The 15,909-nt window shown below is 30.7% G+C and overlaps 3 protein-coding genes across 3 annotated transcripts; 1 reads left to right on the top strand and 2 right to left on the bottom strand.

The window, feature by feature from the left end:
* Positions 1 to 1,956: 1,956 nt before the first annotated feature.
* Positions 1,957 to 4,159, top strand: LOC107423418 (probable indole-3-pyruvate monooxygenase YUCCA11). The gene is made up of 4 exons (XM_016032970.4): positions 1,957 to 2,721; positions 3,098 to 3,334; positions 3,599 to 3,721; positions 3,814 to 4,159. Exons 1-4 carry the CDS (start codon positions 2,110 to 2,112, stop codon positions 3,997 to 3,999), a joined length of 1,158 nt encoding a protein of 385 aa, XP_015888456.3. The 5' UTR covers positions 1,957 to 2,109; the 3' UTR covers positions 4,000 to 4,159.
* A 1,152-nt stretch (positions 4,160 to 5,311) lies between these two features.
* LOC107423436 (uncharacterized) lies at positions 5,312 to 6,659 on the bottom strand. The gene has a single exon (XM_016032989.4). The coding sequence runs from the start codon at positions 6,506 to 6,508 to the stop codon at positions 5,498 to 5,500; it is 1,011 nt and encodes a 336-aa protein (XP_015888475.3). The 5' UTR covers positions 6,509 to 6,659; the 3' UTR covers positions 5,312 to 5,497.
* Positions 6,660 to 7,986: 1,327 nt separating this feature from the next.
* Positions 7,987 to 9,292, bottom strand: LOC107423417 (uncharacterized). Its single transcript, XM_016032969.3, has one exon. The coding sequence runs from the start codon at positions 9,103 to 9,105 to the stop codon at positions 8,107 to 8,109; it is 999 nt and encodes a 332-aa protein (XP_015888455.1). The 5' UTR covers positions 9,106 to 9,292; the 3' UTR covers positions 7,987 to 8,106.
* Positions 9,293 to 15,909: the final 6,617 nt, after the last annotated feature.

Genomic DNA, 15,909 nt, shown 5'->3' with positions numbered 1-15,909 from the left:
ATACAAAAATAAAAGATATGGTCAATGTGACCCTCTATTTTGAAATGGCAAGGCATTATAAAGTTTTCTTAAAAGAATTTTTTTTTAAAAAAAAATAAATTTTATTAAAAAAATTCAATAAAATGTATGTAATTAATTAATAAACATAAATATAATTCTGCATATTATTATTGGAAAAAAATTTAAAATTAACTATCGATTTATGTTATCTAAATTTAAACGATATCAATTTTTATACTACATAATCAACAATTCATATTCATCAAGAAAGATGCTAGTAAACATATACTATCAATTTTGGAATTATTCTCTAATGCTAACAATAACTAAAATCATTAGAAATGTTTTAAAAATACCAAATTCAATTTACTATTTTTATTATACAAAATTAATTTATAGAAATTGTTTTAGAAAACGTTATTGACTAAAAATATTATATTATATTATATTATATATATGTATATATTTGCAAGAAGATATTTTATAACTCAACTTCAAGAACTACGCTGTCTATATACATGCTTGTCAAAAAATAAGTAAATGAAAAAAGCAAAATGCATGCATTTAATAAAAGATTTACAGTTCAAATAAAACAACAGTCTCGTTCATCACATCCATAAAAGGAAAACTACATCTCATTTATTAAATGCAGTGCTTACATTGTAATTAAGCCTTAGTTTGGTAATGTTTTTAGGAGCCCTAGAATCAAATATAAAATAATTTTGGATCAATTAATATTGGTAAACATAAAATAAGGCATAAATATAAAATAAGGTATATTATTTGGGAAGTTTGGCATGTAGGAGAATGATTTGAAAAATATGATTATTTCAAAATTAAGATAAATGAGTTTAAATATCTAAAATACCTTTAACCAGTCAAAATAATACCACATTATATTTATCTTTTATCTTATTAAACAATTATATTCAAATTAAACTCTTTTATAAATATAAACATAAATAAAAACTCTAATATAAATCAACAATTTTAATATCCAAATACATATAATATATATTATAATATTAAAAAAAAAACTTATATACATATGATATGTCCATTTTAATAATTATAAAATTTATAGCAATTTAATTTAATAAGCTATCAAACACGTTTTGTAAATTTTAAATATTTCAAATATTTTTATTAATATAACTTACCAAACACTTTATTAATTCTTTTTTCAAAACAACCCCTATTTTATGAGATTACCATAAGCTTAGTAACTAGGAATGGGGCAAAGACACCCTAAGAAATCTACCTATGGTCTCTATCTCAAGTGACCTTCCCTTATTTAGAATAATAGAAAGACAGTTTTTATTTTTTGTTCGGTACAGTTAGGTCGATTCATTTAAAATTTAAATTTTAAAAAATCAAAGATATCATCGGTATCTTTGACCAAAAATAAAAAAATAAAAGGAGAAACCACGAAGATATCTTACCATTAATATCTTAAAAACTTGGAACGCATGTTTAAAACGAATTTGCACCTCTTTAAGTAGATTATGTTTTGGTGTCATCAATGTATAAGATATATAACTTTGGACTATAACAGAAAAAAAAGAAAATGCAGATATTAGAAAAGGAATATGCCAGATTATATCCTTAATTAACCATGTCGTTTAGAAAATATATATCAGTGAAACCAATAAATAAAAAAAAGAAAAAAAATTGTCATTAATTGCACATCCAGAGAAAAAGCTATTTTCCAAACCACAAATTGAATATTAAAACTTTTTGGTGTGGACATGCATAAAAATCAGAGCTAAGATAAAACAATATTTGAGACCGAGAACTCTATATTATTATTTTTCTCAAACCAAAATTTATTATTATTATTATTTTTCCAAATCTATCCCTTCCATGGCTCTAGACGAGTCTTGTCTATAAAAGGAAAATTATATAGCACTCAATAAGCAAACCAACCAAATTAGATCTACGTATATATGGTGGCCCAGCTTTACATTCCAAATAAGAAACCAGTGAAACATTATATATATTATAGAATCAAACTCCCATCTTATTCATAGACCAAAAAAATAAAAGTTAAATAATAAAAAACCCCCCAATTTTCCGACACTAACATATATCCTAGTAGAGCCCTAAAAAATGGAGGAAGTAGAAGTTATCATAGTTGGAGCCGGCCCTGCTGGTGTGGCAACTTCTGCATGCCTAAACCGTCTGAAAATCACGAACTTAGTGCTTGAGAAAGAAGATTGCTGTGGTTCTCTTTGGAAGAAAAGGGCATATGACCGTCTCAAACTTCACTTGGCAAAGCAATTTTGCGAGCTTCCCTATATGCCTTACCCTCAAGGTACCGCTAAATACATCCCGAGAAATGGCTTTATCCAATATTTGGATAACTACGTATCTCATTTTGGGATAAGCCCCAGATATCACCGTGAGGTGCAGTCTGCTTTCTATGATTCGAAGATGGAGAAATGGTGTGTGATGGCGAAGAACACCACGTCGAATGTGCAAGAAGTTTACTGTGGCAAGTTCCTTGTGGTGGCAACGGGTGAGAATAGTGAAGGCTATATTCCTAAGATTAGAGGATTGGATACCTTCAAAGGGGATTTCATGCATTCAAGCTTGTATGAAAATGGTAAGGCGTTTAGAGATAAGGAAGTCTTGGTTATTGGCAGTGGCAATTCTGGCATGGAGATTGCTTATGACTTGACCAACCACAAAGCAAAGACCTCCATTTGTGCTCGTAGCCCGGTATGTTCGTATATCTATATTTTATATTATTTTTTTCTAAGCTTGGGGATGTATGCAGTTATCCACCATTAACAAAAAAAATTATATATTGTTTCACTGTCTCTTTCTCACCCACCAAATAGTCACTAATATTATATGTGCATGCACATAATACAGTTCCACGTGCCGTAGTTTTCACAATCCAAATAAAATTGCGCAAGTAATAATCAAAGTGGACGAAATTAATATTAATAACAATAATAATAATAATAATTATATAAGCTTCAAAAGCGAATGAATGAATAGATCATAAATATATGAAAACTATACCAAAACTACAGTTGTATTCGATTTGGTGTGCGCATTTATATGTTTCTAATTCGTAATTTTGTCGCAGGTTCATGTTCTCACAAAGGAAATTGTGTTCATAGGCATGTTTCTTCTGACATCCGGCTTTCCGTTATTGTTAGTTGACATAATTGTTGTGATTCTAAGCATGTTGAGGCATGGCAATTTATCCAAATATGGGTTTCAAAGGCCAAGAAAAGGACCGTTTTATATTAAGCAAATAACTGGTCGAACCCCCACTATTGATGTTGGCTGTGTAGACAAGATCAAAACAGGAGAAGTCAAGGTTACTACTAATTAATTATCACCCATATATATATATGTTTAGGTTGGTTACGATCTCGACAATAATATGCAATTACGCATATGTTGTATCACAAAAATATGAAATAATATATTGTTTGATGTGAGACATCCATATTATAATAGAGTTTGATGTGTTTTTTAATAAAATTATATGTATATATATATATATATATATATATATGTATGTTATACCAATTATATATATTATAATGTATAATAATTCATTGATGATACTGGTTTTCAGGTTTTCCCATCAATAGATGGCATAGAAGGAAACCAAATCAAATTCGAGAATGGCATGGTGAATCACTTCGATGCTATAATCTTTGCTACTGGCTATAAAAGCACTGTGAATTGCTGGCTAAAGGTAATTAATTATAAGGTGATATTGTCTTTTATATTACAGAGACGATTGATTAATTAGAACAATTTAATGGGTTTGTTTCATATTATATGTAGGATGAAAACATATTCTTTAATGAAAATGGAATGCCCAAACCAAAATTCCCAAATCACTGGAAAGGGGAAAATGGACTTTACTCGGCTGGATTCTCAGGCAGAGGCCTATTTGGCGTTTCAAATGATGCACAAAATATAGCCAATGATATTTTCTTTGCTCTCAACAAACGCAAGAGAAGAATTTAACTGAAGAATCAGCGTTTTATATAACTAGTAGATGGTGTTTGCTTTTCTTCTTAGCTTTATTATGAGTCTATTCCTTTTTATCCTCGGAAAGTCGACAAGTTGCCAGCTGGGTGACTGGGTCTCAGGGACTCATTTATGAATATAAAACAGTACAGAAAGAATATTATGATGAATTATTTTTGCTGTTGCTATCCTTTAATGAAAAAAATTAATTTCCTTTTTATTTGATTTCCTTTCCTTAGTTATCAAGAATTATTATACCTAATTTTTATTATTTTCTGCTCTGCATTTTATATAACTTTCTTATTCTATATTTATTAGTATATAATGTACGCTGCGCCTGTGATATTGAACCTATATGTTTGTATATTATTTTGATTAAAATTTGATGATTTTTACTTTCCACATTATATTGGAACATCAATGTTGTTTATTTTTTGTCATTCTACCAATGGACCAAACTTAAAAATATTATTAGATCACTGTTTATATATATGTATATATATATATATATATATTGTATGTTAAAATACATGAGTTTTTAATGTTTATTTTTTATTATACTCAATATTTATATGAGTATACTCTTCTATTATGGTGGCCTAGGCCAACCAGACTACTGATGATCAGTATTTTTTGAACACGGGAGTTGGGGTCCACCCCAAATCTAAACTCGAGATTGATTAGATTTTTTTAAAAAAATTTTATTTTAACATTGAGAGGAAGATTCAAACTCAAGTTATAATAATAATAATAAAATAATAAAAATAATAATATTCTTTCAAGTTAATAATAATAATAATAATAATAATAACAACATTCTTTCTTAAAAGCAAGAGAGCTGGTAACCCTAAACCATTCATGAGGAAGGCCAGCACCTCTAGTAACAAACATTATGATTTAATTTTATATATAATTTGTATTAGTGCATTGACTCCAGAAAACTGCAAATTAATTGGCTATTACATCTCTTAATTTTAATGCCGATCAGCTGCACGACTTAGGCAGCCAGTGGCCAATTACATGTGTACGTATATTCTTATTTAGAAAATAAACTTGAAAGTCAACACAAGCCAGATATGTACAAAATTGAAGGTCTACATGGCCCAGAAGTCAACACGGTTTTTTGTTTGAACCAAAAGAAAAATCAATAATGTTGGTTTTTTCTTAATATTTTAAGCAACCAATATAAGGAGGATACTTCTGGTACTCCGCAAGTACGAGTACAGTTCTGTACACTAGTTTTTTCCCCCCCTTTTTTTTTTTTTTTAAAAAAAAAAACCAATATATATATCCAGAAAGATAACCAATATGAGACTAAAATGGCAAGAATTAATTAAGACTTATTCAAAGAAATATATATGTTGTAAATTAACATTTGGCTATATATGACTGAAGGCAACTTTAATAAAGTATACAACTTCTACATATATATCCATCTTTTAATGCCCAAATCATCCGGAATTACAAGTCTCAATTACGTTTACAAGTAAATCAATCAAACATGAACTTGTTCGAGCTGAACGTCTTTGGACTTCAAAGGAACATACTCACCGAGAAGATAAACCTCAAGATGATCCGACAAAGCCGACTTGTCTATATTCTCATGGTGGTAAGATTTACAGACAAAGTAAAGAACCGTTTGGATAACCAACACAAACAGAAACAAAATCACCATCAAAGAGAAGCACACAATTGAATAACCAACCTTAACCAACACTCCAAAAGACCATCCATGCACCACCAGATTCTGAAAAGCAAACTGTACGGCAGAGGAGACTATTCCCAGAATGAAAAATACACAAATAGCCACCCACATCTTCCCCTTCATCAGAGCTCTGCTCTTTCTCATAGCCTTAATACCTCTAGCTTCCTCTAGTACGGACACCACGCTGGCCAAATGCCACACCAACGACATGTACACCAACCCGGCAAAGTAGACAATCCCAAGAAAAACCAAGCCAATAACGAATCCATTAGCATACCGAGATTCTCCCATAAGGACCACCCATATTATCAGGACAATTATTGCAAACACATGGTAGGCAAAGAAGGCAAGGAAAGTACATAGGAAAGTGACCATGACTCTCTTCCAGACCTTTGGAACCACGCTCATGACCTTTCGAAAATTGACGTCTCGGCCGGTGTAGATACAGGCTATGGTGTAGACCGCGGCGGAGGTGGAGAGGAGTGAGAGGATGAGGAGGAAAGTGAAGTAGACGGCTTTGATGAGGAACAAAGTGGTCAACTCGGAATTGACGACGTCGTTTAAATTGTTGTATCTGCGACTGCCTATTTCGGTTACCATCATATCGGCCTCGTTGTGGATGATTTTGGCGAAGAGGATTTCGGATACTTCTTTTTGGGCTAGAAATATGAAAACCAGAGGGAGGATTAAGGAAAATGTGATTTGAGTGAAGATCTTCCTCCATGAGATTATGATCTTGTAGGATTCTTTGAAGATCCCGAAGAGTCCGAAGAACTGCATTTCTTCTTGCTCTACATCCATGGTGGTTGTAGGTTCAGAGGCACAGGGGAGAAGGAGAAAAGGGGTGGGGGTATATATGGATGAAATTAATTATTATGGTTTAATTAATTAAATAATTGCAGGTGTATAATATTATATATGTCTAATTTGCATTGACTCCAAACATATTCACCTTATTTTATTGCCAATTGGTAGTTATATTGTCCCCCACCCGCCCAAAAAAAAAAAAAAAAAGAAATATTGGTAGTATTTTCATTTTAATAATAGTCATCTGCACTAATAAGTTTTTTGATCAGCAATAAGTTTATTATTTAGTCAACAAAATCAAAAGTCAAGTCAAGCAGCCACTTAGAAACTTTTATATAAAGATAAACTTTGTACAGAAAAAAAAAAAAAAAAAATATATATATATATATATACTGATAAACCTTTTATTTATTTATTTTTGCAATAAAATATGTAAAATTAACTTGAAAGTCAAAAGAAGGTAGAGGATACAAATAAAACTTTAAAAAATACGTATTTTAAGAAAAAAGTTCATACATCCATTAGAAATGCATCCCTTAGACGCGTAAACAAACAAATAAATAAATAAATAAAAGAAGCATCCATCGTTAGACTGGTCAAAACTTACGTTAAGATTTTTGTTTTTTTATTAAACTCTCAATTTTTTATTAAAAAAATTTTATTTAGACTTTTTCAACTTTATTTTAAATATAATTAAACTCCATCATTTTTAAAATTTATTATTTTAAATTTATTTATTAATTTTTTACCATTAATTTTATTAATAAAAAACTATAATTATATTTTTACAATATTATTCAATTTTAAAATACATACTTATAAAAGTCTTTTATGTAGCTTCTAATTATAAAAATCACATCGGTGGTTCGGTTCAGAGTTCAGATCCACTTCTTCAAGAGAGGAAAAGTAAATTAAACAATAAAAGACTTTTGTCATTGGGCTTCTATTGTTGCTATAAGCATGAAACTGTCCGTCTAGCTTAAGCTGCCCCTTTTTATTTTTTATTTTTTTAATTATATAAGTGTCCGTCCACTTCAAGGCATAGACATTACTTACTCTGCGGTTTACGTATATTACAGTATTTTTGGATGTGGACAGATTTCTAATTAATTCAAAGTTTCAGATTTTTCTATGAAACTTCCGTCCCCCGGATAAAATCAAATGATAGCTTTTGTTCACAATAAGTAATTACATTTATAAACATTTTATTATTTTATCAAATCCAAAATTTCAATTTAGAAATTTTATATATATGATTTTTTTCTTTTTCTTTTTTTATGGAGAGAAATAAATAAAACGATAGCTTGTACAGAAGTGATAGCGCCCGCCACACCCCACCCACCCACCCCCCACCCCGGTTTTTGTTTTTGGTTTTACAAATTGTATGGATTTCCTTTTCGGATGAAAACTTCCAAAACGGTCAAATTGCTTGAGAGATTAAAATAGCCAAAAAAAAAAAAAAAAGAGAGGACTAATTCAAAAGAAATACATATCCCGAAAATTAACATAATCCCTTTATGATAAGTATACAAAGTTACAAAACCATATGGTAATAGTAACTAATTCCCAATCAACAAGTTTATCGATCAAACTTAAACTTGTTCGAGCTGAATATCTTTGGATTTCAAAGGAACATATTCACCCAATAAATAAACTTCAAGGTGATCCGACAAAGCCGACTTGTCAATATTCTCATGGTGGTAAGACTTGCAGACGAAGTAAAGCACCGTTTGGATGACCAAACCAAACAAAAACAACTTCACCAGCAACAAAAAGCACAAGATCGCATAAAATGCCTTAGCTACCATTCCAACCGACGCTGCGTGCACCACCAGATTCTGAAACGCAAACTGCACGGCGAACGAGAGCAAGCCGAGGATGATAAATATGCAAATTGCAATTCCCATCTTACCCTTCATCAAAGCCTGGCTCTTATTCATAGCTTGGAAACCTTTAACATCTTCTAGCACGGACACCACGCCAGCCAAATGCCAAACAAACGTCATGTACAGGATACCCGCAAAGTACACGACCAACAAAAGAAACAGACCGGTTACAAACAGACCGTAATTGAAACCTCCTAAAATGACCCATATTATCATGACGAAGAAGGCGAGGACATTGTAGGCGAAGAAGGCTAGGAAAGTACACAAAAACGTGGCCATGACTCTCTTCCAGACTTTGGGAACGACGCTCATGGTCCTCCGGAAGGACACTTCTCGGCCGGTGTAGATGGAGGCTATGGTGTAGACCACGGCGGAGGTGGAAAGGAGAGAGAAGATGAGGAAGAAGGTGAAGTAAAGGGCCTTGATGAGGAAGAGAGCGCTCCATTCGGAGGCAAGGATGTGGTTTAGCCTGTTGTATTGCCGGCTGCCGACGTCCGTCTCCATCATGTCGGTTTCGTTGGTCATGATCTTTCCGCGGAGGCTTTGAGAAACTTCTATGTGGGCTAGGAATATGAAAGCCAGAGGGAGGATCAAAGACAAGGTGATTTGGCTGAAGATCTTCCTCCATGAGATTATGATCTTGTATGATTCGTTGAAGATGCCGAATAGACCTAGGAACTGCAATTCTTCTTGTTCTACATCCATGGTTGCTGTTTTCTCTTTTTTTTTTGGATTGGGAATTTAGATCAAGAAGAGAGAAGAAGATGGGGAATACATGGAAATTATGGTGTTCTGAGAGGAAGGAATATAAGAAAATGGAGGGGTTGAACTTCCCGTACAAGATTGCCCTTGTTTTTCCAAGAAATATCCGAGTCTATAAGACAATGTTCGTATATTTGAATTAAAGAATGAAAAATAGTTAATATAATTGTCTCCGTACCCAAAAAAAAATAATAATAATGCTGAAAAGTATTGCGCCCCAAAAAGTCAATATCTAAACTTTATTGTTTTCATGAAAATAATCCACGACTATGAAGTTGATTGATCTTTTATTCTTTCACCCACCTATATTTTTCATAATTTCTTCTTGACTTACAGATAATTCTTTATGAAGCGCTACGTATGGTTTCGTGATATAAAAATAATTTTATATAAGTCATTGATTTCCTAAATGATAATAATACTATGATATTTAATGTTTATTTTCCTGTCATTGTTTTAATTATAACTTCTTTTTTTCTTATGATAAAATTTTGCAATATGTTTTAATTATAATTAAGGTATATACATAAATAAACAATGTATGTATCTTATTTGCTCATGTCCGAACTCTATGACTTTAATTATTTATTAATTACGAATATAATTTTCTTGTTCTATTTGATTTTTTTTATTCTTTGCTAGAACATTAATCCTTGATGAACAAGAAAATTACTCTTAGAAACAGTTGATATTGTTACGAAAACAGTAGACAAAAACAAGCATCCTAATTTGATAGATATATAACTAAACCTACTAGTTACTATTTTGAGGGAACATATATTTTTTAAGCTTTAAATTTTATTTTGGCAAGCATTTATTTATTGGATGGTTAAACTCCAACTTTATCAAATAATCACAGACTCTCTAATACAAAAGAAGTGGTAGGCAACTGAAGTGCACAATTGTCAGAATTTTTTTATATTTTTTTATTCCACATAACAAATTTGTTTTGAGTATAAGGAATTATAAAAATTAAAACTAGCTAAAGTCAGTTGGTTAAATTAAATAATAGAATTATGATGAAGAAAAATTAAAGTGTGGAATTCCAAGGAAAGGAAGGACCAATTTGTAATTTAAAAAAAAAAAAAAAGGGCAGTGGCAAATATAAAGTTTGATGCGAAATACGAGGGCAATTGTGGAAGAAGGAGCAGAAAATAGTCAATTCGTCAGGTCGTTCACGCCAAGGCCCAAAGACCAAAGAGATGAGAGTCTTTATCCGAAACGCCTTGGTCTAATCGACTTGTTCAACACGTTTTTTTGGCCACTTTTTGAACTTTCCTCTCTTTCTCAGTCAACACCATAAATTCCGAAGACCCTACACATTGATTATAAGCAACTACACAAAATTCTCAAAATTCTCTAAATTGCAATTTGGGTTTGGGTTTTAGAAATTTAATTAGAGTCTATTTCATCTAATTTAGGTCCTTTCAGTGGAGCAGATTTGGTGGTCCAAACGAAATTAATGATTTAAGTTTCTATTTATTATTATTATTAATAATTTTTTTTTAATCATTGTTTTTTTTTTTTTTTTTTTTTTTGGAGCTCAGACTTATTTTCATAATTATTTCATTTGTTTGAAAGGTGATAAATTAAACTTATCATATGATCAGGAGAACGAAAAATAACATAGAAGCTTTTAGTTTTATACTGAAAATTATGTAGCTTAACAAAATCAAGCGCACACCGAATATATAGAAACATAAACTTCAAAAAAAAAAAAAAAAGAAAAAAAAAAAAGAAGAAGAATATATAGAATCATATATCTTAATTATGAAAAATATTATATTAAAACCTACTTTAATTACATCCTTGGATAAGTAGATTGCGAGGTACTAGTAAGAAACAAACACTACTAGAATCGCGTTGATAACTGACGCAATAAATGCGTCGCACAAAATAAATAACGACGTATCGCACGGTGTCGCCTAATGTCTTGTCGCTAAATCTATAAGACAACAAGCGACGCATTATAAGAGTCGCCTATCTTTGACTTTTTAGCGACTCATATTTGCTTTTAGCGACGCATTAATAGAGTCGTCTATTTAGCGACGCATTGACTATTTAGAGACGCATTATTAGTGTCGCCTATTTAGCGACGCATTTTACTATTTAGCGACGCATTAGTAGAGTCGTCTATTTAGCGACGCATTAATAAAGTGACTATTTAGCGACGCATTAATAGAGTCGCCTATTTAGTGACGCATTAATAGAGTTGACTATTTAGCGACGCATTAGTAGAATTGCCTATTTAGAGACGCATTAATAGAGTCGCCTATTTAACGACGGATCGACACTTTTAGCGACGCATTATTTCTTAATGCGTCGCCCCTTCTTTTTTTTTTAATTTTTTTAAATTTTGTGAAAAGTGATTAAAATAGTAAAAATATAAAAATAATTAAAATACAAAAAAATGAAAACTAGCTTCATCCAAAATAAATAGAATACAAAAATTTTAAATAAATATTTTGTCATAACAAATTAATTATCAAATAAATTAAATATCATCTCATTGATATATTTTTACATAATTTGTAAGCTATTGTATTTTTCATAACAAATTTAATATTAATTAAACTTCCATGAATGCATATTCATTGAGATGGAAGTTGACCTCTTGTTGACGATATTACATCCTCATACTGCATATGGAAACATTAAAAAAGTTATTAGCATGCACTTATGCAAAATAAATAAAATATTAATCATTATTAAATTTGTAATTTAGTATAAATGAAAATTTAAAAAATATTACCATTGTTCTTAAGATTTGGCGAATCACATTTCTTCCCTCATAGTCATTACAAACATAGTCACTCTCACATTCATCCTCATTATCATTTTCATCGACACTTGGCAACTATATGACAAATGGATTGTGAGCCATCTTTGTATCTCCAAGAACATCTTCTTCAACAACCGTACGATGTTGTGGTGAAGTTAAAACAATAGACCATCTTGATTCAAGTTAATCTTCAACACAAAATACTTGTTGAACTTAGCAAAATAATGTCAAGCAATATCACAAACATAATTTCTAAAAAAGCAAGATTAATAAAACCCAATGAACCTAAGCTGCAGTTAAAATGAAAAAAAAAAAAAAAAACAACCCACCTCATGTTAAGAAAAAAGAAACTCACCTAAACGATGGAGATAAAGAAAGAAGAAAACCAAAAAATCACGAGGGCGACAAAGAGAAATCTAGCTTCTCGGCCGACGACAACGTAGGCAAATGAAAAATGAAACCTGGAATATCTCACTCTTCAAGTCTCTCTTAGATTGCTTCCAAATCTAATATCGATTAGGTGGTGTACTTGATGTAGTTTTAAAAAAGAAAAAATGGATTTAAAGGAGCGCGTAAAAATTTAAAAAAGCGCCAAAAATTTTCAAAAAATGGCAAGAACGCGCCTTTTCTCCCAATTGCATTTTTTTTTCTTTGATTAATATTTTTATTTTTCAACTACAAATAAAAACTGAAAATATTTCTTAAAAATGCGAAGCAAAATATCGAAGATTGCTGTTTATTTTTCTGTTTTTCAAGTACACCTTTATTCATTATAAAATTTGCATGTCTTTCAAAATTTTTGTTTTTGTTAATTGAGAGAATAGGCAACGTATTCTCTTCAAGAAGGATTGCCTGTGGTGTGGTGATTTCTTGATAGTGTAGGAGGTCTTGGGTTCAATTCTTGTTATGGTCCTATTTTGATTTTATTTTTTTTAAATATTTAAAAAAAAATTAAAAAAAAAAAGGAACAGGCGACGCATTTGTTGAGGAATGCGTCGCCTGTTCTTGTATTTGGCGACGCATTGTTTGAATAATGCGTCGCCTAACACTATATTAGCCAATTTTTGCTGTATTAGTACATATAAGTGATTTGGCCTAGTGGTGTGGTGATTTCTTGAGAGTGTAAGAGGTCCTGGGTTCAATTCTTGTTATGGTCCTATTTTGATTTTTTTTTTAAATGTTTAAACAAAAAAATTAAAAAAAAAAAAGAACAGGCGACGCATTTGTTGAGGAATGCGTCGCCTGTTCTTGTATTTGGCGACGCATTGATTCAATAATGCGTCGCCTAACACTATATTAGCCAATATTTGCTATACTAGTACATATAAGTGATTTGGCCTAGTGGTGTGGTGATTTCCTGAGAGTGTAAGAGGTCCTGGGTTCAATTCTTGTTATGGTCCTATTTTGATTTTATTTTTTTTAAATGTTTAAACAAAAAAATTGAAAAAAAAAAAAGAACAGGCGACGCATTTGTTGATGAATGCGTCGCCTGTTCTTGTATTTGGCGACGTATTGTTTGAATAATGCGTCGCCTAACACTATATTAGCCAATTTTTGCTGTATTAGTACATAAAAGTGATTTGGTCTAGTGGTGTGGTGATTTCTTGAGAGTGTAAGAGGTCCTGGGTTCAATTCTTGTTATGGTCCTATTTTGATTTTTTTTTAAATGTTTAAACAAAAAAATGCGTCGCCTGTTCTTGTATTTGGCGACGCATTGATTCAATAATGCGTCGCCTAACACTATATTAGCCAATATTTGCTATACTAGTACATATAAGTGATTTGGCCTAGTGGTGTGGTGATTTCCTGAGAGTGTAAGAGGTCCTGGATTCAATTCTTGTTATGGTCCTATTTTGATTTTTTTTTTAAATGTTTAAACAAAAAAATTGAAAAAAAAAAAAGAACAGGCGACGCATTTGTTGAGGAATACGTCGCCTGTTCTTGTATTTGGCGACGCATTGTTTCAATAATGCGTCGCCTAACACTCTATTAGCCAAGTTTTGTTGTATTATTACATATAAGTGATTTGGCCTAGTGGTGTGGTGATTTTCTAAGAGTGAATGAGGTCCTGGGTTCAATTCTTGTTATGGTCCTATTTTGATTTTATTTTTTTTAAATGTTTAAACAAAAAAATTGAAAAAAAAAAAAGAACAGGCGACGCATTTGTTGAGGAATACGTCGCCTGTTCTTGTATTTGGCGACGCATTGTTTCAATAATGCGTCGCCTAACACTCTATTAGCCAATTTTTGTTGTATTAGTACATATAAGTGATTTGGCCTAGTGGTGTGGTGATTTTCTGAGAGTGAATGAGGTCCTGGGTTCAATTGGTCTTATTTTGATTTTATTTTTTTTAAATGTTTAAACAAAAAAATTGAAAAAAAAAAGAACAGGCGACGCATTTGTTGAGGAATGCGTCGCCTGTTCTTGTATTTGGCGACGCATTGTTTGAATAATGCGTCGTCTAACACTATATTAGCCAATTTTTGCTGTATTAGTACATATAAGTGATTTGGCCTAGTGGTGTGGTGATTTCTTGAAAGTGTAAGAGGTCCTGGGTTCAATTCTTGTTATGGTCCTATTTTGTTTTTTTTTTTAAATGTTTAAACAAAAAAATTGAAAAAAAAAAAAGAACAGGCGACGCACAATCTTATTGGTGCGTCGCCTGTGGGTCGCCTGTTAAACGTATAACAAAAAAGAAAAAAAAAATCAATCTCAGTTATGTTGCTCTAATATCTTTATGGGTTATTTGTTGTTAAATTAAGATTAATTAAAAGAACTAAAAAAAAAAATGGAGGAGAGAACAGGCGACGCACAATCTATATAGTACGTCGTATATTTATTGAATTTTTACTGACGCATTAACCTCAGAGTCGCGGTTTTGTTTTTTCAGACGTGTTTGTTTCGTAGCGTCGCTAAATAAGTGTCGCTAGATATCAATTTTCGCGTAGTGAAAACGCTTATGGTTGAGGCTTTAAAATAAATAATAGTTGACTGGTCGAGTTTAGAGTTCAAAGTTCATAACCAGAGCCATCTTAACTGTTAAAGAGTTCCTAGGCAAAAATTGTTGTAAGATCTTTATCAAATATTGTTAATAATTTTTTGAAATTAAATTTTATTTTTATTTTATATGTACATTTGTTTTAACTTTTTGAGCTAAATTTTAATAATAAATGTTTTTTGCTAATAATGAATTATGCAACTATCAAGTTTTAATCATTTTTTAAAATAAATCAGACAATCCAAATTAAGACACATATGTGATTTATTTTACACGATAAACAATGTTATAATTGGGAAATTGATAACTATATATATGAATTCGTAAAAAACAAAAAAAAAAAATATATATATATATATATTATGATAATAAACAATATAAAATTATTAAATGAACAAAAAAGTGAGAGATAACATGAGGGAAAAAAAAAACTAAAAACTAATAAGATTATCTTCTTTTAGGAGCTCTTTGAATAAAAATTTTGTAGATTGTATATGAAAAAGATTAAACAACTTATATAAAAATTGAATATATAAAAAGAAAAAAAATTATAAAAGTAAGTTAAAAAAACTCATGAATTAAGAGGTTTTTAACCAAAGTTAGAGAAAACTCATCAGTTGAAAGATTTTAACCGATCTTTTACTTTTTAACTATTAAAGATTTAATATACAAATAAAGAAAATAAAAAATTTAATTTTTTTTTTTAATAAAAGTGGAATGAATAGTTAATTGATACTATTTTTCAAAAATAAAATATATGTATAGATATAAACAATAAATTGCAGTTAATATAAAACTTAAATAAAATAATTCATAAAAAATAATCCTATATTATTTATTAAATAAAGACTAAAATATATAAAATAATATATAATTTTTTTAATATAATTTTTTTTTGGGCCCTTTCATGGTTGGGGCCCTAAGCCGGGCTGTATATAACACGTTAATTGTTATTATTATTTTACA

This window comes from Ziziphus jujuba, chromosome 7 (genome assembly GCF_031755915.1).
Source record: "Ziziphus jujuba cultivar Dongzao chromosome 7, ASM3175591v1".
Lineage (NCBI taxonomy): Eukaryota > Viridiplantae > Streptophyta > Magnoliopsida > Rosales > Rhamnaceae > Ziziphus > Ziziphus jujuba.
The sequence above is the reverse complement of the archived record's forward strand: the minus strand, read 5'-3'. Positions and strand labels throughout refer to the sequence as shown.

Bases quoted from the DNA above. Each gene is read 5' to 3' on its own strand.
- LOC107423418 (XM_016032970.4), top strand. From the start codon at position 2,110: ATGGAGGAAGTAGAAGTTATCATAGTTGGAGCCGGCCCTGCTGGTGTG. The intron at 3,335-3,598 runs GTTACTACTAAT...ACTGGTTTTCAG, and splicing joins TCAAAACAGGAGAAGTCAAG to GTTTTCCCATCAATAGATGG. The intron at 3,722-3,813 runs GTAATTAATTAT...TATTATATGTAG, and splicing joins CTGTGAATTGCTGGCTAAAG to GATGAAAACATATTCTTTAA.
- LOC107423436 (XM_016032989.4), bottom strand. From the start codon at position 6,508: ATGGATGTAGAGCAAGAAGAAATGCAGTTCTTCGGACTCTTCGGGATC.
- LOC107423417 (XM_016032969.3), bottom strand. From the start codon at position 9,105: ATGGATGTAGAACAAGAAGAATTGCAGTTCCTAGGTCTATTCGGCATC.